Raw genomic sequence first — 23,833 nt, forward strand, 5'->3', positions numbered from 1 at the left:
CCTATTATGTGAAGGTGTCAGAGAACTAGGAGCAGAAATTCCACTTTGAAAGCAACTTACATGTAGATCAATTTATGTATCACTTGTTCACAAGACACACAGCCAAAACAATGATTCAAGCATCAAATTTTCATACCTCTCTTGTGCAGTCATTTGAGTAGAATTTGAGACTGTACCAATGCAGACTGCAAGGGAGATCCTATTTTCTTAATGCTATCCCCATATTAGTATTTTAAATATTATTTTAGTATTTTAATATTTTAATATATATTTAATATTTTAATATATATTTATTTAATATTTTAATGTATACTTATTTAAATATTTAAATATAATAATATTTTAAAAAGTCCAGGCAGTTGCTAATTTGCTATCTGCAGGAAGCTTTTTATTTGGGGAAAAAGCAGTAAAGACCTCGTTAATCCAATGCCAAATTGTTGCAAAAGAGGTGAAAATCCTCACAACAGGACATAAAGGTAGCTCCTGTTCCATTCCATTCTGAAGTGTGTGCGTTGAATAAAAATATATTATGTTCGTGTTGTTTCACTTAAATGTCTTGTAACAGTCCCCTCAACTTGTCCTAGTCCATATTTCCAATGGCAGCAAAATATGGTAAATGCTAAGGATCTACATGACTTGATTCCGCATATGGTTTTATTTCATGTGTTGCTATTATTTTCAGCCACTGCTTCAAGTTTCCTATCTAAGACAAAGGTAACCTAGCATCAATGGGCTCTGCCGAGTGAAAATTAGATTATATTAGATAAAGAGGTGGGGTAACGTCTACTTCGCCAAAAGACCCACTAGAAGAAAATTTTCCTCTGTCATAGAAAATAATTTGTAATTCAACCAGGAGCCCTGGAATCCTACTTGGAGGAAGGGTGGGATATAAATCTAATAAACAAACAAACAAATAAATAAAATAGCGAGAATATGCCCTCATTATTAAGGCAGACTCAGGCGGTGTTAAAGCACTTATTTTATTCATTTATAAATACTGTTGTGTTTACAAGCATTATAAACGTGAATATTATCCTCAAACTTTCAAACATATACTTAGAATACTATATAACAATCAGGAAAACAAAAACCATTCATCTCAGAGTTTGAAAGGCCACTCAAAAAGTTGCATAAAAATACATTCTTTCCCATCACTCTCAGGCTAGTCTTTTCTCCAAGTAGTGTATTTACAAAAATCTGTAAAACTCTCCTTAAAACAGGTAAGTACAGAATACTTGCTGCTTGGGAAGGTAGTGAGCCAAGCGCAGAACACCACTCTTTCTTTTCCAGGAGTTAGCATTTGCAGAGAGAACTTGTTACTAGATTCCTCAACAAAATGAGCTGAAGGGGATCAAGAGAGGGGCGGGGAGATGCACAACAGGCCCTGTGGAAACAACTTGGCTTGTGCTGTTACTCAAGAGTATTTATTGAGAACACCTTGAACACCCTTAGAACACTCAAGGGTCTGATCTGCCCCAGGAAAACAGAGAACAGTTGTTGGGGAAAGGAAGAAAAGAACTGCCCCTGGGAGGTGGGTTAATTTTACCTGTGAGCTGCTCAGATGTTATTCTTGGTAAAAAGCCCTTGGAATATGCTGCCTCTAGGAGAATCATGCAAAAAGATTTCAAACATGGTGAATGTGATCCAAACGTAAGTCTCTAAAGGAAAAAACTCTGGGGATTTTGCAAGCTTGAAACAAACTTATAATTGCCTTTTGTAAGAGGTTCTCTTTCTTCACATCCTTAACGTGTCTGAAGGATCACATCCAAAAATGCAGGACTTCACGTGCCTTGTGCATCAGGGGAGCTAATATGGCAGCAGTGAAGAAAAGTAGGAAAAGTCAAGATGAAAGTATGGCAAAAAGGAACCTACACCAAACCTAAAGCACAAATACAGAACTGCTTTATAAAAAGGTGCATCAGCGTGAGTGCAAAGGACAAATTACATTCTCAGTGAGGAAGGCAGACTTCTACCATTTAACCCACTTGCAAGGAGTCCTACAAAAACTACATCACTTTCAGATACAGATAAAATTCATACAAAACTACTGGAGACATGTTTGTTAAGGGGCATGTGCATTTGAAATCAAGTGGGAATTTGAAATTAACTAAGGCCCTTCTCACAAAAAAGTCTCCAATTCTGAAAGAATACTAGTGGTTATGGGGGTAAACAAACATGATGCAGTAGAAATAATCTCTTAGGTATATTTTGATTTCAACTGTGATTTCTATTCATTGCCAGTAAATCCCAAGCCTTGGCTACCTGCTAATGGCAGAGTTGGCAGGGGAGGGGAAAATGTTCAATCAAAATGCTTCAGATATAGGTGGAGGAAAGAACTACATTTCACTCTCTTCCACCTACATTTACACATTAAGCTCACCAGCCTGGAAACAGATCTGATCTTCACCTAATGAACAGTAAATGTTAAGTCTCCTGTATACCCAAGCACAGTCAGGGACTTGCATATGATTTATGTCCAATGATTTGATCAATTGACCTTCATAGCTAGTCTTATCATTCCAGGTTACTCACTGAGAATAGGACCTACAAATGAACAATCACAGATTGTATATATCTACAGCCCTTAAAAGAAGTAAGTCTGATGGCATTACTTGCTTTGTTATCAGATTTCTATAGGCTGGCTTCCAATAATAATTATATATCTGTGGACTAGAAACCACTAACAAATCTAAAATTAGCTGATTTGATGGAATGCAGTGCACTCATAAACCCTGCCATACTGAAGATGTCTGGTTGAAATATATCTGGCCAGACCTCTAGAGACATCCATTAATTCCCTCAGTTAAATGTAAATCAACATGGGCAGAGAGCAGATGCTACATCATCAACTGTCACTAAAGACAGACAAATCAAATACATTTGCTCTTGCAGCTCTACCTCTACCCACACTTGAATTTCCATTTCCATTCACTGTTTCAGAGTTCTTTGCATACGATAGCTGTCCGTATTATCCATATTGTATTTTAGTAATACAACAGAGCTCCTCTTAACGTAAGGCAATCAACCACAAAATGTCAGCTGTCAATACTACTTCTGTATTTGCATTTGTTTCCCTCAACGTAGTCCTTTTTGCATGCCTCTAGTTTCATCTGAAACTTTGCTCTGGCCAACTGCACCCCATGAAAACCTTGTGTTCACAGTTTGCGAGCAATGAAACCCATTTCTTTCTTACTCTAGGCTATGCTTCTTATATCAGAAAAGTTGCACAGAAATGTCAACACAGATGAGGAATGAATTTATAAGACTTTACACATGCAAACACATCTTAATGAAGTTCATTCAGCTGAAAAAGCTTCTGGGAGTAAGAAAGTAGCAAGGCAGATTTTCAAGAAAACCCTTTCAGTTAAAATGTTTTCCCCACATAATTTGTACTTTTGTAGAGAATGTTCTAGCAGACTTCACAATTATAATTAACATTATATAAAATCCATCAGAATACTAAAAACATAGCAATATAAAGCAATCATATTTCAGTAGTAGCAATATCTTCTCTCCGTATTTTCTTTAAAACAGGCATATTTTCCTGAATTGTTCAGGAGTTTATTGGTTAAAATTAAAATAATTCTGTTTGAACAATCAACTCTTAGCTTAATAAATCAAGATATGATTTTGCTCCTGTACACAGCCACTTTTGCATCTCCATTTGTGTGAGGTATGATTAAACTAAGGTCTCTAATTTACCAGAGTTTTCCAGATTAGAAAACTATGGCTACCAGCTTTGGAACAAGCCAGTATCTTAAAACTAGTTTCAAACCAAGATTTAAGATCCAGCCTCGTTCCAAAGTTGTTAGAGATTTCTTGGTTTAATCACAACTTGAACAAAAGAGCTGTGTGTGCGGGCAGACAGTTCATTTGTACCTTAGTTTATTAAAATGAGATTATTGTCCAGACCAGGTTAATGTTGGCTTTAGTGTTGGAATAAAAATGGGTTCTCAAGTGATTGGTTTAGAGAAGCCTTAAGATGTTATTAACAAAGACAAAATAAGAAAAACTGTTACCTATCAGAGTACATGTCATGAGACCCAGAATGTCAAGGTGCATGATGGTCAGAAGCCAGTACTGATCTTGGTGACCTCCATGGAATAATCTAATTCAGCTATTTTTAGTACCACATATGTTATAGTCAGTGTTTTGGCTTGTCAACAGGATCAATTTGTTCACATAATTTTCAGGTTCGACAGAATTCAGGTTTATATATCAAATCCTAACTTTAAAAAGTCTTGACTTGTGTCAATCATTGTTCATGCTGTATCACATGGGTGGCTAACCTGTGGCCTTCCAGCTGCAGCTAGACTTCAACTCTCATCATCCCTGACTATTGGCCATGTTGGTTGGGGCTGATTCAGAGTTTGGGTCCTCCAACATCTGGAGGGCCACAGGCTAGCCACCCCTGCTGTTATCAGCTATCATAGTGTTTGTCTTTAAAGGCACACACTTTAAAACGGTGTGATTTAATTACCTACTGTATCTCAAGTGAGAACTAGCAGCAGTAGAATCCAGGAATCACTATAGAATGGATTACAAGCACGACATGTCTGCTTCTTCTGTGCTGTTAAGTGATCATTCATGACAGAGTATGAAAAAAAATCAGCTGAATATTCCTCACCCATGTAAAATTAGCCAGATTGGCATGTTAGCATGCCTGTGTTGAAAAGTATCACTCACAGAGATCAGCACATGTTATGGCCAAAAGAAAGCATGCCCCATCCCCCCACCCTCAGCCTATCTAGTTCTGAAACAATGCGGGCAGTAAAGTAATGTATGTGTGTGTAAAAATGGATTTTAAAATAACAGTGGATAATATCAGTAAAGTACATGAAATTTTATCAAATAATTATCTGACCCATCCAGAATCCTGATTATCTGCTGTTCTAAAAATGAAACAGAATGGCTTTTTTTCAAATAGTTTGCTAAGACTTCAGGGTTTAACTTTAATTTTCTTTCAAAGGGGCAAGCTATCTTCATCATAGTAGACTCTAAGAACTTTGGATTAGCCTATTGAGGTGCTTCTGCACAAAGATGGGGACTACTGTCTTTTAACAGAATTCCCATAGTTCTACTCAGATGGGGAATCCAAACATATGGGGTTGTGTTGTGTGAGTGAGACAGACTTCTGTTTGTGCAACTGGAGTTCACCTTCCTCTCCTCCTTCCTGAAGCCCCCCTCCCCACATGCCTTCAAAATATCCTCCAGAGTTGGGGACCCTCTGAAACAGATTTTAAGGCTGTACGGGGGGAAGAGAGGATGGTGAAGTTCTGTTGAGTGAGCGGGAGTGTTTGTGGAACTTTAGATTCCATCCTTGCATAAGGAAAAAAAGACAAAATGATTAAAACCACCTGTGTCTTTGTCTCAGAGGTGATCCATAGTAGATCAAATGCAGATCATTCACTTTGCCCCACTAAGCGATGCTGAAAGAAATGGCTGTATTGCCACTGCTCACCTGCATGTATTTATGTGTGGTTATTCTCAGCTCCCAAAGGTTCTTTTTTACACAATGGTGATAATTAAAAGAGCAAGTCCACTGGCATGTCATCATATTATTGACAGGAAACCTTGTTAATAAGTTCTGCATGTGAAGTCTGGTTCTTTGTAGTACCCAGAAGAACAGTGTGTGTAAATTAGTTACATTCTGAGAATCCATAAAAATGAATTCATTCATTTCTAGTATGCACAGAAACTATTTCTGACTAATGCATATCCTGCAGTTGATGTAAATTCATATTTTACAAATGTGCAAACTATCACAGTATCAAAATTCTCAAACATTACAAGATTTTCCATCAAGACTGAGGGTCATCATTTTCCAAAGGGTTAAGCACCTCTATCCATCATCCCTCAGTCTTCTTCTGCTTTTAAAACTGAGAACACTCACATCTTCAACTGAATGTGCATCTGTTGGAAAATTACCATAAATATGACTAGTTTGCCCAATTACTTCACCATGTTTTTCATGCAGTGTTATCACTTCAAGGAAAATGAGCCATACATGGGTACTTTCGGTGTGGATTTCATACAACTGGGAATTCAATAAGCAATATTTGCTGGTTAGCTGTACTTCTACTAAAAGTCTCAAAAGATAAAATGCACAAAGTGTTACCCAAAGAAAACAGAGGCTATAAGACCATGGTATCACTAAACAGTACTGGAAAAGGCAACCATAGAAAAGAACAGCAAGAACCATCGTGGGAGGGGGATGCAAAAGATGAAGCAAAACAAAGAGGGGAACCACTGATTGGATCCCCAAATTAAATTATTTTAAATCTTACATTAAATAAATCAGTCAGCTACTGAGATATACGGAGAACACAAATCTCCAAGCTGAGTAACCACTTTCAGACTCCCAGAGAAATAATCGTAGTGGCTTTCACCAGCACCGCAGACTCCCAGATTCCAGAATGGAGATTGATAAGTCCTCAGTGACAATTCCTAGTTTCACTCACTATTCCTACTCCAAGACAGTATCTTAAGACACGTTGGGTCAATACTAGTCACTTCTATATCGCTTATTACAGTAGATTCTTCTCAGATTACGGTGGACAGATATGGAGCTGACAGCAGATCATTTCGGCAGCTCAGATAGTGCCAACCCAGTCTTTGTCTCCTAAATGAGTTACTTCAACATTCCAAAAATAATAAAACATGGCAAGGCATGCTGTGTTTTGAGGAAGGATAAGTACTGTGCAATAAGGGAATGCCTAGCAAGGTGCAAAGAACAGTGAAGAGTGTGGCTAGCTGATCCATGTCTGAAATACCAGCTGTTCTTTCAACTGGAAGATCAGAAACAGGGTTGGCAGCATGTGCACAGAAATCTCCCCTTTAGGACCATCCTATGTTCAATATATTACTTTGAGAGTTTACTGATGACACGGATGAGTGCTCCATTTTCATCTTTCAGCCGTTGATTGTCTGACTTCAGCTCTGTCAAAACCTGTTCAAAGACAAGATCCAAACATTTTAGCATGGGCTGTCCTGAAATTCCTATTCAGCCATGGTGGAAGAGAAACACACAACCACCCAATGATAGTAGTCTAGTATTAATCAATCCAAAATGGATTTTATCTTAGAAGCAGCTAACTCAGGCCAACAAGAACATATATAGTGTGTATTTATCATATGCATATCTCTAAGATGAAACATAAAATTGACTCTTCAGTTTTCGCATATACAGAGTAGCACCTACTGTTATACCTCACACACATTAACATTAACATTTGTAAGCCAAGAAAAATATACCCAGAAGTACTATTAAGCATGAATACATTTTGGAGAACAATTGTAATCTAGCACAACTTGAACTTGTCCACCATCCTGGACAATGTTACATGCACTATTCTGCTTTCCTCATTTTAGGAAATGCACTTGCCTTGTAGCATTGTGCCTTAACACCGGAATAAACCCCATGCAATAGAGATCTCTCACTTTTAAATCTTGAAGGGCAAGTTGTACAGTTTCAGAAAACTTAGGGTGGATTCACACACTATGTTTTCATGTGTTGAGTCACAATTACAATCCAATGGTCTGGTTAAGTGGGATTTCTGTTACAAGTTAGGTGCATCTATTAGTGTCCTTTTCAACATATACAAACAATAGTCACGACGAGACATTTTGCTCACAAAAGCCTGGTATTACCATACACATTTATTATTGAAATCTATCCTTAAATGTACCATGCATATATAAACACACCCCACCTTGCCCACACCAGAGGCTTAGAAAGTAACAATTTATGCATATGGATTTGGTTTTTTGAAAAAGGTGGTAACCTCCATGGACAGCAGGCTCCCAATTGTGTATCTGGTGAGTTATCAAATACCAGCAGCTTCAGTTATCAAATACTAGCAGCTGGTGTTGGTCAGGAATTCTAAGAAAGCAATCAGTGCAATTCTGAAAGGTTCAGTCCTCCATCTTGATTCAAAATGGTGCCCAACTGTATTCAAACATATATAAAAACCTGTTCCTCAATCTCAGGAACTATCACACAAAATTTAGTTAAGACATCTTAATAGGTGTTGAAATGCAAAGCAAACAAACCACTTTCTAAAACAGATAGAAGATGATAGATTGAAATTGGCATCATTTAAAAAAACGAATAAAAGGTCTCTTTATCTGATCAACAAGTGATTTACGAAGCACATGTTTTGTTTAACTCAATATATTTAGAGGAATTACAGATTGTGAAAATAAGTGCTATTATTGGGTGCCTGGTAATGCCAAGTGATTCTGGGGCAAGGACATCCAAGAGTGATCTATTTTGGGCCAGGGATGAAGTTTGGAATTCTTATGCCTTTACTAACTGAGGTAGCATGCAGCACATGTTTAATTATGACAGCTCACTTTCAAGGCTCCTGAGCATTTTGCCAGCCACATCAAGCTCCCATGAATTCCTAGAATTTGGCATCTGTTGAGGGAAACGACCAGGTGCCTGGCATGACAAGGGTATTGATATGATGCCCGATAGAGCCTAGAGACCAGGGAGAAGAGAGCAGGTCTCAGTGTGAGCAAGTAAGTGTGAGTAAGATTCCTTACCCATCATAATCAAGATAAAATCACTAAGGGCACTTCAATCATGACATGTTCATATACATGGTGCTCTGTGTGGGGGTGGTATGTACACTTTTCCTCACACAGACTTATTGGGAACCTGCTGCCAATGGGAATACATGACAGACAGGAGGATAACAAAGTAGCTTTCTTATTTTCACACAGAATGGGATAAAAAGCATATGTCCCCCCTCCCCCCGCTACCACCCATGTAGATAAATTGTCAGTGTGGTGGCCCTTAGAAATAGGCAATGAGAAGGGTAAAGAGGAATGTGACCAATGGAACATAATCCTTCCCTCTCCCCAATGAGTTCGCATACTTGCAGAGTGAATAAAAATCTGATTTTTAAAAAATCAGGTTTTTAAAAATTTAAATATTTTTATTGTTTTGAAAAATCATTAATAAAATAGTACATTTCTCTCATTCCATTCTATCTTATTACAAACATGCTAAACCTACACTTACAATCTCATTAAAATGAATTAATGGCTCTATCACACTCACACACATTGAGTTATCTACAAATCAAACATGGGCATTCATTTTAGTTTTTTATCTCATGAAAATGGCTCTGCCCACCCTAACTACAAACTCTTGCTTGTCTGACTAAAGTTACATGTATACAGAAACAGACTGGATGGGAATGGGAGTGTTGTTGTTCTGAGCTTATGTGATGGCGGAGCTGGGCCACACCAGGCAAAGGAATTAGGACAGAGACAATATAGAAAAGGACAGCTGGAGGCAGAGTATAAAGGAACAGTGGAGAGGACTGGAAAGAAATAAGGGAAGACATTATAGTAGACACATCTTCCAGTACCTATATTCCCATACACATTTGCCACAGAACGACTGTCATGGCTTCTGGGCTTAAGAGAGATCCTGTTTGGGATTATTTTGAAGAAATTCCTTCCCTGGGCAGAAAAGGAAAACATGCAAAGTGTAAACAGTGCAAGGAGGAGATGAACGGCGTAGTTGCAAGAATGGTGAAATATCACAATGCAACTTGCTTCCTGGGAGAAAATGATGTGAATGAAGATGTCTGAAAAACAACGCTGATCAAATGGTTAATAAATGAAATAATTTACTTTGTCATGCTTTTTGATAACACATCATTCATCAAGACTCTTTACGCCTTTTAGTATTAGTGTTATTCAACAAGCTGTTGGCTATGCTGGATGTTAACAGAAAAAAAAGCTTAGCTCCTTATGATTATGATTTAATCAGTTAACTAGGTTTTGAATCTACAACTCATGTTTACGGTATAAAAAGATGCAGTTAAGAGTTGCCATTGGGTGTAATTTTCTTATTTTGTATTACATCATATGCCCCTTATTTTGGAACGTCATGGCAAACCATAATGGTGATGCCATCAGGGCTCTGGAGTCGGAAGCAATTTTGGGTGGAGTCGGAGTCGGTAGAAATGTACCAACTCCAACTTCAAAATAAATTTTGATTGACAATTTTTTAAAAATATAAATTTAAAATGTCAAAGAAGCTTCCCAGGAAGTCAGATGTAGTTGAGCATTTCACCATAACTCAAGATGGAAAACATTTTGTGTGTCAGTGTATGACACAGGACCCAGATGAAGACAAATGCTGTGATGCCAAGATCAGCGCATATTCAGGTAGCGATAAAAATGCTCCTATGAGAGCTTCCAATTTAAAAAGACATTTACAGCCCTTTCCAGGGCTGTGGAGTTGGAAGCAATTTTGGGTGGGGTCAGAGTCGGAGTCAGACAGTAGAAAAATAGAGGAGTCGGAGTTGAAGGTTTGGCGTACCAACTCCACAGCCCTGGATGGCATAAGTCTATTCCCCATTACGCTGATGACACGCAGCTCTACTTCTCCTTTTCATCTTCTTCAGGTGAGGCGGTCGATGTGCTGAACCGTTGTCTGGATGCGACAATGGACTGGATGAGAACTAACAAACTGAGACTCAATCCGGATAAGACTGAGATGCTGCTGGTGGATGGTTTCTCTGGTCAGATGGTGGATACATACCCTGTCCTGGACGGGGTTACACTCCCCCTAAAGGATCAGGTTCGTAGTTTGGGAGTTGTTTTAGACTCTTCCCTATCACTCGAGGCCCATGTAGCCTCGGTGGCACGGAATGCGTTTTACCAACTTCGGTTGGTAGCCCAGCTACGTCCCTATCTGAGTAAGGAGGACCTTACATCAGTGGTTCATGCTCTGGTAACCTCACGTTTGGACTACTGCAACGCGCTCTACATAGGGCTACCTCTGAAGACGGTTCGGAAGCTACAGCTAGTGCAAAATATGGCGGCCAGACTGCTAACAAGAACTAAGCGGTCTGAGCATATAACACCTGTTCTGGCTCGCCTGCACTGGCTTCCAATATGCTACCGGGCCAGATTCAAAGTGTTGGTATTAACCTATAAAGCCTTATACGGTGCGGGACCACGATACCTGCAGGAACGCCTCTCCCGTTATGAACCGGCTCGTACACTACGGTCTACTACGAAGGCCCTCCTCCGGGTCCCGACCCATAGGGAGGCCCGGAGGGTAGTAACAAGATCTAGGGCCTTCTCAGTGGTGGCCCCCGAATTGTGGAATAGTCTCCCCGAGGAGGTACGCCTGGCGCCTATTATCTTTTCGGTGCCAGGTTAAAACCTTTCTCTTCTCTGAGGCATTTTAATCTAAGTTATTTATGTAAATGTTGTAATTGGTATTTTAGAGTATGTACTTTTATATTTGTTATATTGATCTTGTAATTTTATTATTGTATATGTTTCTATGTTTGCCACCCAGAGAGCTGTTTGCTAGTCGGGCGGGATATAAGCTGAATAAAATAAAATAAATAAAAATAAATACTTCAGCATAACTCATCTTCCCTAGGGAACTCCATTCTATGCTTGTTTCCTCAAAAAACAAGCATCTGCAACTTGACACAAACAATGGTTTCATGACACAAGCAATGGTTTCATCATGAGCTACACACCACTGTGTGAACAGAGTTGATGTTACAGGCATTACAGGATGAGTCCTGCAACAATATTCAGACACTTTCTAAAATTCTCAGACAATGAACAGCACAACCATTATTTTCATTTTAAAATAGGAAAGCAAAGCCCAGAAGCGAGATTATTAAGCAAACACAGGATACCAGAACAAGTTCTATCATCAGCCCAGTGGCGTCCTTGACACCACATGGGTGCAAACATGACAGCTAACTGGTCAAACTACGGCAGGAAAGACAAAAAATATTACCATGTAATATAGAGCACAATACATCGGTGGTTCCCCAAAACATTTATGCAGAATTCATTACATGATTTCCATGAAACAAATTCATACTAAACACAATGAAAATATATGTACTAGGGGATTAACTAGCCTTAGCAGTGCTTCCATAAATACCCAGAGAAGCATTTTTCTGCATATACAGTGCAAATGTACATTCCAGGTAGACCTAGTAACATCACAGTGAGATAGAAGACAATGCATCTGAATGGCATGTCCGTAAAGCTATTAAAGTCATTTGTTTAGCATGTGCAAAGAAATACCTTGTTTTATTTATTTCACAACATTTATATATCAATTGATTGTAATAAAACCTCAAAGTGGTTTACCAAAAAAAAAAAAACCTTTTTCTTTGTTGCTTCAGTCCTCAAGGGGAAAAAAATGACTGCTTTGGATTTTTGGATTAGAATGGCTATATGTAGCAAGCATAGCATGAAAAGCAAAAAGGCACCAAGTACTTAAAGCAAACACCTTGTATAACTTAAAAGCATCAGGAAAGCTCAAAGCATAAGTAAACAGGTTAATACTCTATAATAATCTTCAACTATTACACCATGGCAGGAAATACTTCTAATTCCTTAGCAGTATACTTGGGAGACTGAAAATATCTGGTACTGAGTATACTAAACGAGAGCCAGTGTCGTGTAGTGGTTAGAGTGTTGGCCTATGACCTGGGAGACCAGGGTTCGAATCCCCACACAGCCATGAAGCTCACTGGGTGACCTTGGGCCAGTCACTGCCTCTCAGCCTCAGAGGGAGGCAATGGTATACCCCCTCTGAATACCACTTACCATGAAAACCCTATAAGTTGGAATCGACTTGAAGGCAGTCCATTTTCATCCCCCCTACCAAGTATACTAAATATCTACATTTAAGTGCTACACCTGGGGGGGGGGGTACAAAGGGCCACTGAACCATAGGAATTTAAATATTAATGTTTATTCATGATATCCTTTGGATGTTATTGACCAAGGGTAGTATACAATGTTGTGCTAAATGATTGTTCAATCAGCGCAAGGACTTATATCGACAAGGATTTGCATCAATACTGCTAGTTGGTGCAATGAAACTTTATTCCCCCACTCCTCTCTCCAAATCTGCTCCAGAAGGTTAGGGGTATTGAGTTGGCCTTAGCTTTTATCTAATTTTAGTATGCAGGAAGTGATGAACTGCCAGAACAAAGCATGTTAACTGGAGCTTATTGCAAAAATATGTAAAATCATCTCCAAGGCTAATGAGACAGATATACTGGACAAGACCAGTCTATGTATCCAGTCTAGTTTTCCCTCTTCAATAGTGACAAGATCTAGATGCTTCAGAAAAACCAACAAAGGCGGCTTGCCATATACCTAACTTCTGCAGAGTTAACTTCTTAGGAGAACCCAAAGCGCCATTATAGGATGCTCTGAACAAGCCTCAGTTCTTGATAATCATATCTTCTATGAAGCTATCTAGTCCTTTTCTTTTTTAAGCTATACCTGCTTTTGCTGATGGAGGATCACAGGTTAATTATGTGTTTTAAGATGAAAAAGATGGTTTTCATTTGTTTTTAACTTACTGTGTGTTCTTTAACTTGTTGCCATCCATAGTTAGTGTTTGGAAGAACTAGCTCTCTTTGCCCATTTCACACTATTTTGAAGACTTCTGCAATATCCCCTCTTAGTTGACTTTCCTAGCCTGTTTTTATCTATGCAAATAGCTAGACACTTAAAGTATCTATAAATTTTTCAGCAATGCAATTAGATTTGATTACTAGGAACTGGTCTGGGGCTTGAATACTATTATTACTTCCTTCTCTGGTATAAGGGCTGATGTGAAAAGGGTAGTTTAAAACACTATAGCAGTATAGCAAATTCACTTGAAAGAGAACAACCATCTTGGTAACCATATCAAATTTGCTCCCAAACATATCTGAAAACAGTTAAGCTATAGCATCTCACAACAAAGATCTTGGCTCTTTGTTTTGCAGTTCCCAGTACTTACTGTCTCCCATCTTACACACACAATTAGGAGCTTACAAAATGAGCTCACAAGCTCACAAAAAAGCAGCTAGAATACAACCTACCTCACCACTGATTTCAGTGACAAAACTGGACTGCAGCACTACTAGTTCACATCAGACACCATGCCATGCCATGAAATTATTCAACGTGAGAATCCATCCTTAACACTGATCCATATGTCCCAAATCTGGTCACTTGCATAGATTTTGGTAGTATTAATGAAATCATACATTTACCTTCAGTGCTGCATTATTCTAACATACCCTTTCCCACACTCATGGCAACCAGTCAGCTGGATTTCTTTGTGTTTGTTCTGCCTCTGTTAGTCGCTCTCATCCAACAAGTCTTTAAAAAGGCAAAGTAAAACCTGAACAAAACCATCACTATGCTGGTCATCATTCTCTGATGCAGAACACATACGAGGAAAATGCATACCTGAAGAAAAGTGACTGAAGAGAAGAAATGTAAAGTTTATAATCGGTAGTATTTGAATAGGCATCGACTTCCATACTATTATTTGAATGCCACATTCCTTATCTGACCCGTTTAGGAAGAATGCAGAAAGGGTAGTGAATAGCTCAGACAGACAATAAGAGCAAAGACCTGCCTGGAAGAGTGGAAGGAGAGGCGAGATCAACAGGAGGGGGAGATGCTATAGCTCTTCTGACTCTGGGGGCTCAGCGGACTGCGACAGCCTGGCTACAACCCGGGTCAAAGCCCTGTTTTCGGCCAACAGCTGCTCATTCATCTGCCTCAAAGTGTGAATCTGTTTGAGCTGGTGAAGGTTCTGCAAAGTGAGACATGGAGGAGACAGACAAAGACAAAACAGAGAATATAAAACAGCACAGAAACACAAATTCAATTGACAAGCAAGAAAAAAAGAAGAAGAGCAGCAATGAGAGGTGGAAAGCACTGAAAGCACAGAAGCTGGACAGCATGGCAGAGAGACCAAAAAGAAGCCACATATGCTGCTCATTCGTTTAAGACTTGAACCTACCCAAGTTTGAAATTTAATGAAACTGTCACCAAAGGTGACAAATTATTGCTCTCTAATAGAGTGTGAAACTTGTGCATAGCACTTTTTAAGTCCCACTGCAAGTTACTGACTAATGCTGGTTTAACCACAGCGCACCAATAGGGCAATTTAGTATCTTTATAAATCACTTCATAAGATCAACCAAGGTGCCTTTGCCTAGGAAAAGGTGATATTGTAGCAGCTGAAATGGATTGCTTTAAAAGGAGTTGGTCTAAATCTCACTATCCTCTTCACTATACAAGATGCAGTATTATATGCAGTGGAAAGGGAAATTAGTTTGTACAGCTCTGAATTCTGCCACGATACAAAACTCTTACAGCCCATGCAGTCTATACGCATATTCATGCTGAGCGTTGTTCCACAATTTAGCTAATCAGCTGTTTAACACTAAACACCATTCATGTAGAATCTTCAAAAACATCCCTCTCAAAATAAATACACACTTTTTCATGTGTGGGCATAGTCTAAGCACAGGGGTGAGGGACCTTTTTGGCCCAGTAGGCTGGATCTTATCTCCCCCGAACCTCTGGACCAACTTTGACAGGTGGGTGGGGTTACATAATGTCATCAGGTGACTGATAGGTGGGTGATAGTTGACTCACAGGGTGGAGGAGAGGTCTATTTTGTCAGTGCATTCCTTGTAGGGAATGAGCTGGCAAAGCAGTACCCAGCTCATGAACGGTGGGCTCAGTCCTGCTCTCTGTGCAGTCTGCTTCACCAGCGTGTTCCCTGGAGAGAATGTGCTGGTAAAACAGCTCACACCAGGATTGAACTATCCACTCATCAGCTGGCATCACCCAACAGGTGGGCATGGATTTGGCAAAATGGCCTTGCGGGTCAAATTGGACCTCCTGATGGGCAAGACTAGCCCATAGGCTGGAGGTTCTCTACCCCTGATATAGCAGTACAGTGAAAATGGTCAGCATAACTTGTTTTAAGAGATTCAAACCAATTTAGAAAAGTGGGTTTCTTTTTCTGTGCCAGTTTTCTCTATTATGAAAGAGGAATAAAATCCTGTAGGAATTCCAAAAGCCAAGTATACTGACAATTAGGATTTTAAAATTGCTTTCACAGCAACAAAGAGAATGACTTCCCTTTAGAAGGGTTAATTTTCAAGGCAGACTTTAAAAGGAGCCAATTTTCTAAAGAAATAAATGTCTAATATGTTTTGCTTTCAGCATAGTGTAAAAACTGAAATAAAAAGACACAAGCAGATCTTGAAAGGTGTAGCAATCTTATTAGAATATTATTTTGGTGGGTTTATTCAAACACCATTCAAATACCTTTGTAAAACAAGAAGGAAAACATAATGGGTAAGATACAGTTGAGGATATGAACATTCTAGAGAAAGTTTAGCTGGGCAGGCAGGATGCAGAATAACCTTGGAAGCACTGACTATAGTTGTATCTTCCTGCATATTTCTATCAAAAATTCTACCACAGAACTATTTTAGCACTTGAGACCAAAATACAAGATAGGATGTCTATGTGATAACAATTTTCAGAAAAGACAATACAAATCCAACAGAACAGCAACCTTTTTGTTACTTTCAGGTGATGGTGATGGGACAAAGCAACCTAGAACTTTTTGCAAAAACAAGCATCTTCCATCAGCCTGCATTTCATTCTACTCTTCTGCAGTAACTAAAGCATACTGATTTATTGACTAAATCAAGACTCCAGCCAAAAACTCTCCACAACAGTTTGCTAAACAGCTCTTTGGGTACAGCTTACTTAACTGTGAGCTGTAAGATTCATTTAACTTTTAAAGCACAGCACACTAAACTCATAAGACAAAACCAGTAAAAAGTACAAAGTACATAATACAGGATAACAAAATCAGCAAACATTACGCAAGGCACACACAACTGGCCATTATCCTTCTCCTTATCCCTCCTACCCATGCATACAGATTGTTAGAGGAGACCCTAATGTTGATAAGTCTGGCATATACTGCATTAATTTAATTGTTCAGAGGCTCATGATATGTTGCACAGAAGCAAGAATCAAAAAGATCAGTACGGCCAGAGAAAAAACTGAATACGTCATCACAGGTTTGACTACTCAAAACTATACATAAAGTCCCACCTGCCAATAATTTAAAAGGCTTAATTGTTGACCCTTCCAGCTGATTAAGCTTATACAGCTGAGCTAGGTATCTCTATTAGGCCAAGCTGAACAGTAATCAAGCAGCCCTGAGAAGCTAGCAATGAACATAAGAACATAAGAGGAGCCTGCTGGATCAGGCCAGTGGCCCATCTAGTCCAGCATCCTGTTCTCACAGTGGCCAACCAGGTGCCTGGGGGAAGCCCGCAAGCAGGACCCGAGTGCAAGAACACTCTCCCCTCCTGAGGCTTCCGGCAACTGGTTTTCAGAAGCATGCTGCCTCTGACTAGGGCGGCACAGCACAGCCATCACGGCTAGTAGCCATTGATAGCCCTGTCCTCCATTAATTTGTCTAATCTTCTTTTAAAGCCATCCAAGCTAGTGGCCATTACTGCATCTTGTGGGAGCAAATTCCATAGTTTAACTATGCGCTGAGTAAAGAAGTACTTCCTTTTGTCTGTCCTGAATCTTCCAACATTCAGCTGCTTTGAATGTCCACGAGTTCTAGTATTATGAGAGAGGGAGAAGAACTTTTCTCTATCCACTTTCTCAATGCCATGCATAATTTTATACACTTCTCTCATGTCTCCTCTGACCCGCCTTTTCTCTAAACTAAAAAGCCCCAAATGCTGCAACCTTTCCTCGTAAGGGAGTCGCTCCATCCCCTTGATCATTCTGGTTGCCCTCTTCTGAACCTTTTCCAATTCTATAATATCCTTTTTGAGATGAGGCGACCAGAACTGTACACAGTATTCCAAATGCGGCCGCACCATAGATTTATACAACGGCATTATGATATCGGCTGTTTTATTTTCAATACCTTTCCTAATTATCCCTAGCATGGAATTTGCCTTTTTCACAGCTGCCGCACACTGGGTCGACATTTTCATCGTGCTGTCCACTACAACCCCGAGGTCTCTCTCCTGGTCGGTCACCGCCAGTTCAGACCCCATGAGCGTATATGTGAAATTAAGATTTTTTGCTCCAATATGCATAATTTTACACTTGTTTATATTGAATTGCATTTGCCATTTTTCCGCCCATTCACTCAGTTTGGAGAGATCTTTTTGGAGCTCTTTGCAATCCCTCTTTGTTTTAACAACCCTGAACAATTTAGTGTCGTCAGCAAACTTGGCCACTTGACTGCTCACTCCTAATTCTAGGTCATTAATGAACAAGTTGAAAAGTACAGGTCCCAATACCGATCCTTGAGGGACTCCACTTTCTACAGCCCTCCATTGAGAGAACTGTCCGTTTATTCCTACTCTCTGCTTTCTGCTTCTTAACCAATTCCTTATCCACAAGAGGACCTCTCCTCTTATTCCATGACTGCTAAGCTTCCTCAGAAGCCTTTGGTGAGGTACCTTGTCAAAAGCTTTTTGAAAGTCTAAGTACACTATGTCCACTGGATCACCTCTATCTATATGCTTGTTGACACTCTCAAAGAATTCTAATAGGTTACTGAGACAGGACTTTCCCTTGCAGAAGCCATGCTGGCTCTGCTTCAGCAAGGCTTGTTCTTCTATGTGCTTAGTTAATCTAGCTTTAATAATACTTTCTACCAGTTTTCCAGGGACAGAAGTTAAGCTAACTGGCCTGTAATTTCCGGGATCCCCTCTGGATCCCTTTTTGAAGATTGGCGTTGCATTTGCCACTTTCCAGTCCTCAGGCACGGAGGAGGACCCGAGGGACAAGTTACATATTTTAGTTAGCAGATCAGCAATTTCACATTTGAGTTCTTTGAGAATTCTCGGGTGGATGCCATCCGGGCCTGGTGATTTGTCAGTTTTTATATTGTCCATTAAGCCTAGAACTTCCTCTCTCGTTACCACTATTTGTCTCAGTTCCTCAGAATCCCTTCCTGCAAATGTTAGTTCAGGTTCAGGGATCTGCCCTATATCTTCCACTGTGAAGACAGATGCAAAGAATTCATTTAGCTTCTCTGCAATCTCCTTATTGTTCTTTAGTACACCTTTGACTCCCTTATCATCCAAGGGTCCAATCGCCTCCCTAGATGGTCTCCTGCTTTGAATGTATTTATAGAATTTGTTGTTGTTGGTTTTTATGTTCTTAGCAATGTGCTCCTCAAATTCTTTTTTAGCATCCCTTATTGTCTTCTTGCATTTCTTTTGCCAGAGTTTGTGTTCTTTTTTATTTTCTTCATTCGGACAAGACTTCCATTTTCTGAAGGAAGACTTTTTGCCTCTAAGAGCTTCCTTGACTTTGCTCGTTAACCATGCTGGCATCTTCTTGGCCCTGGCGGTACCTTTTCTGATCTGCGGTATGCACTCCAGTTGAGCTTCTAATATAGTGTTTTTAAACAACTTCCAAGCATTTTCGAGTGATGTGACCCTCTGGACTTTGTTTTTCAGCTTTCTTTTTACCAATCCCCTCATTTTTGTGAAGTTTCCTCTTTTGAAGTCAAATGTGACCGTGTTGGATTTTCTTGGCAATTGGCCAGTTACATGTATGGTTAATTTAATAGCACTGTGGTCACTGCTCCCAATCGGTTCAACAACACTTACATCTTGCACCAGGTCCCGGTCCCCACTGAGGATTAAGTCCAGGGTTGCCGTCCCTCTGGTCGGTTCCATGACCAACTGGTCTAGGGAATAGTCATTTAGAATATCTAGAAACTTTGCTTCTTTGTCATGACTGGAACACATATGCGGCCAGTCTATGTCCGGGTAGTTGAAGTCACCCATTACTACCACATTTCCTAGTTTGGATGCTTCCTCAATTTCATATCTCATCTCAAGGTCTCCCTGAGCATTTTGATCAGGGGGACGATAGATCGTTCCCAGTATTAAGTCCCTCCTGGGGCATGGTATCGCCACCCACAACGGTTCTGTGGAGGAGTCTGCCTCTTTTGGGGTTTCGAGCTTGCTGGATTCAATGCCTTCTTTCACGTATAGAGCGACTCCGCCACCAATACGTCCTTCCCTGTCCTTCCGATATAGTTTATATCCAGGGATAACCGTATCCCACTGGTTTTCTCCATTCCACCAGGTCTCCGTTATGCTCACTATATCAATGCTCTCCTCTAAGACCAAGCACTCCAGTTCTCCCATCTTGGTTCGGAGGCTCCTAGCATTAACGTACAGGCACTTGTAAGCAGTGTCTCTCTTCAAGTGTCTTTGGCACTTGTGGTTAGGCCTGTGGTAATTTTGCTCTTCTGAATTGATATCCTGTGCCCCTGCTCTCACAATGCCTACTTCTAGGCCTACCCCTTTTAAAATTTCGTCATTTCTTTGGTTTTTATCCCAGGGGGGAGGTTTATTCCGAACCGGACCTTTCTCAGCTCCTGTCGGGTTTCCCCCCTCAGTCAGTTTAAAAGCTGCTCTGCTACCTTTTTAATTTTAAGTGCCAGCAGTCTGGTTCCATTCTGGTTCAAGTGGAGCCCGTCCCTTTTGTACAGGCCCGGCTTGTCCCAAAATGTTCCCCAGTGCCTAACAAATCTAAACCCTTCCACCCGACACCATCGTCTCATCCACGCATTGAGACTGCAAAGCTGGGCCTGTCTGGCTGGTCCTGCGCGTGGAATGCTGCTTGAGTTAAGTGTCAGAGTTAGTTTTTTACATGCCTTCTTTCCAACTGAGCTGCTGACAGCAAGAAAAAAAGTTACTGCACACCAGGGCAAGAATGTACATTCAAAAAGCAGTTAATGGACAAGTAATAAGCCAAAATGCAACAACAGTCCAGGAGAGACTGAGGCAGGATGCATGCATATTTGCTTTGTCAGGTCAAGGCGACTTTGGCTATAAAAAGGAGCTGTGGACAGATACGGCATGTGATGCATGAAATGGATGTCATTTAAGAGAAGCAGACATGCTGAAAATGGCCTCTAATATTATCACCGCACACCCAAAATTGACAGACCATAAAAGGCTGGTCAGATCACTATCTGGTGAATTTTGACATCTCGATGCCACACTCCCTCCGCAGGGGTAAAGGACCTATTAGAATGGTCTGCCCTAGGTGCCTGATGGATCCAGAGGGATTCCTGACTGCGCTGGGGGAATTGGAACCTGCTGAAGGTCGCCCGGTCGAAACCCTGGTGATGGAGTGGAATGAGGGAATCACCAGGGCATTAGACCGGGTGGCTCCGAAACGTCCTCTCCCCCTGAATAGGACTCAGACGGCTCCGTGGTATACACCCCGGTTGCGTAGTCTGAGGCAGGAGGTGAGACGACTAGAGCGCCGGTGGCGAAAATCCCGTTCTGAAGATGCTCGGACACAGGTTAGAGCAGCAATAGCTGCCTACCAGGTGGCAGTGAGGGCAACAAAGAAGGATTTCTTTGCTGCCTCTATTGCATCCGCAGAGTGCTGTCCCAGGAAGCTGTTACAAGTGGTCCGAAGCCTGGTCGGTCCAGTTGCTCAGGAACCCTTGGAGCATTCTAAGGCTTCCTGTGACAAATTGGCAAAGCACTTTGCTGATAAAGTCGAGCACCTGAAGAACTCGATTCCGTACGCTGTGTATGCAGTGGGGGATCCAGAGTTGACCAATTGCAGTCCGGTTCTGTGGGATCGGTTCCAGCCTCTCCCTTCTGAGGATGTGGACAAGGTGCTTTCAATGGTAAAGCCTACCACCTGTCTGATTGATCCTTGCCCATCATGGTTTCTTATGAAATGTAGGGAGAAATTAGGCGAAGGGATCAGGGCGGTGGTAAATGCATCCTTGAAGGAGGGTGTTTTGCCACCAGCCCTCAAGGAGGCAATTATAAAACCTATTTTGAAAAAGGCCTCCTTGGATCCCAAAGTCTTGAACAACTTTCGCCCCGTTTCAAATCTGCCATTTTTGGGGAAGATCATTGAGCGAGTTGTGGCTGGCCAGTTGGCAGCACACTTGGATGAAACGGATTATTTGGATCCATACCAATCGGGTTTCAGGACTGGACATAGTACTGAAACAGCCTTGGTCGCTCTGGTGGATGATATGAGGGCATTAGACGGGGGAGAATCTACCTTTCTTGTCCTCCTGGATCTCTCGGCGGCTTTTGATACCGTCGACCACGGTATCTTGTTGGATCGCCTGGAAGGATTGGGAATAGGAGGCACTGTTTTGCAGTGGTTCCGTTCCTTTCTCTCTGCCAGGCATCAACAGGTAGCATTGGGAGATGAGGTTTCAGACCCTTGGCCCCTCACATGCGGAGTGCCACAGGGTTCTATCCTCTCTCCCATGCTATTTAACATCTATGTAAAGCCGCTGGGAGCTATCATCAGGAGTTTTGGGCTGCGATGTCATCAATATGCAGACGACACGCAGCTCTATCTCTCCTTTAAATCTTCACCAGAGATGGCTGTGGAGACCTTGTCCAAGTGCCTGGAATCCGTGAGTGGATGGATGGGAAGGAACAGACTGAAGCTCAATCCTGATAAGACCAAGGTGCTACTTGTGGGTGACAGGGGGAGGTTGGGTGCTGTTGACCTACAGTTTAATGGGGTGAGTTTACCCCTGAAAGATCAGGTCCGCAGCCTCGGGGTGGTTCTTGATTCCAAGCTGTCCATGGAGGCTCAGATTTCGGCAGTGAGCCGGGCAGCTTGGTACCAATTACATCTCATACGGAGGCTGCAACCCTACCTCCCTATTCATCAGCTCCCACTGGTGGTACACGCCGTGGTCACCTCTCGATTAGACTACTGCAATGCGCTCTACGTGGGGTTACCCTTGAAAACGGTCCGGAAACTACAACTGGTGCAGAATGCGGCGGCTCGGTTGCTTACAAACAGCCGCCACCGTGATCACATCACGCCAGTATTATTTCACCTACATTGGCTGCCAGTTGTTTTCCGGGCCCAATTCAAGGTGTTGGTATTAACCTTTAAATCCCTATACGGTCTCGGCCCAGTTTATCTGAAGGAGCGCCTCCAGTACCACAAATTAAGCCGCCCAATCAGATCAGCCACACAGGGCCTTCTCTCAGTCCCACCAACGAAAACAGCTAGGTTGGTAGGGACTAGAGAGAGGGCATTTTCAGTGGCGGCCCCCACTCTCTGGAACTCCCTCCCATTCGATCTTCGCCATGCCCCTTCCCTGGATATATTTCGCCGGGCATTAAAAACTTGGCTTTTTGGACAGGCCTTCAGGAATTCCGGGGAGGGCTAACTTTTTTGGGATATTTTATTATCTATTGATCGCCCTAACTGATTTCATGCTGCTGTGATTAATGATCGTTCTGATTTTATTGTATTTTATCTGTATTGTATTGTAATTTACTGAATTTTAGTTTGTACGTCGCCTAGAGTGGCTTCGGCCAGATAGGCGACACAAAAATTAAATTTATTATTATTATTATTATTATTATTATTATTACATTTATTTTAAACATGTACTTCAGTAGGAAAATAGTAAATAAGATTATCAAGGATCTCCAGTTTCACCACCTCACTCACATCAGTACAGGTGCTTTAACAATAGTGCCTGAGAAATTGTTTCCACAAGTATACACTTCAACAGTCACTCCTACACTGATAATTACTGCATATTCATATATTATAACTGCATTCTTCTACTGACATTCTGATAATACAAGTACTTTTTAAAGGTGTTTTTTGCTAGTCACATCATCCTTCACAGCAAGGAAGAGTTTAGCTATTTTGTATAGCTGAATACTGCATTTTCCCCTCTTCTAATACTGCATCTTTCAATAAGGCAGTGTTGTTTTTCCCCCTCTGCATTTCCATTTTAATTCTTTTAGAGCTCACAAATAATTATATTTTAAGATAACCTCTAGAGCACATATAACACCTGTTCTGGCCCGTTTGCACTGGCTACCTATTTGTTTCCGAGCCAGATTCAAGGTGCTGGTTTTGACCTATAAAGCCTTACACGGCGTGGGACCGCAATATCTTGTGGAACGCCTCT

The 23,833-nt window shown here is 41.0% G+C and overlaps 1 protein-coding gene across 5 annotated transcripts in view; it reads right to left on the reverse strand.

The window, feature by feature from the left end:
- Nucleotides 1-966: 966 nt before the first annotated feature.
- Nucleotides 967-23,833, reverse strand: part of PPP1R12B (protein phosphatase 1 regulatory subunit 12B) — a 177,189-nt gene continuing 154,322 nt past the window's right edge. For 3 of the 5 annotated variants that reach the window (XM_061631875.1, XM_061631874.1, XM_061631877.1), the window contains one exon: nt 967-6,949. In XM_061631875.1, coding sequence (XP_061487859.1) covers nt 6,863-6,949 — 87 coding nt within the window. In that variant the 3' untranslated portion in view covers nt 967-6,862. Of the gene's footprint in view, nt 6,950-14,434; nt 14,615-23,833 lie in introns of all 5 variants that reach the window. The other 2 variants (XM_061631873.1, XM_061631872.1) reach the window with 1 other exon arrangement.

This window comes from Rhineura floridana, chromosome 6 (assembly GCF_030035675.1).
Source record: "Rhineura floridana isolate rRhiFlo1 chromosome 6, rRhiFlo1.hap2, whole genome shotgun sequence".
NCBI classification, from domain to species: domain Eukaryota; kingdom Metazoa; phylum Chordata; class Lepidosauria; order Squamata; family Rhineuridae; genus Rhineura; species Rhineura floridana.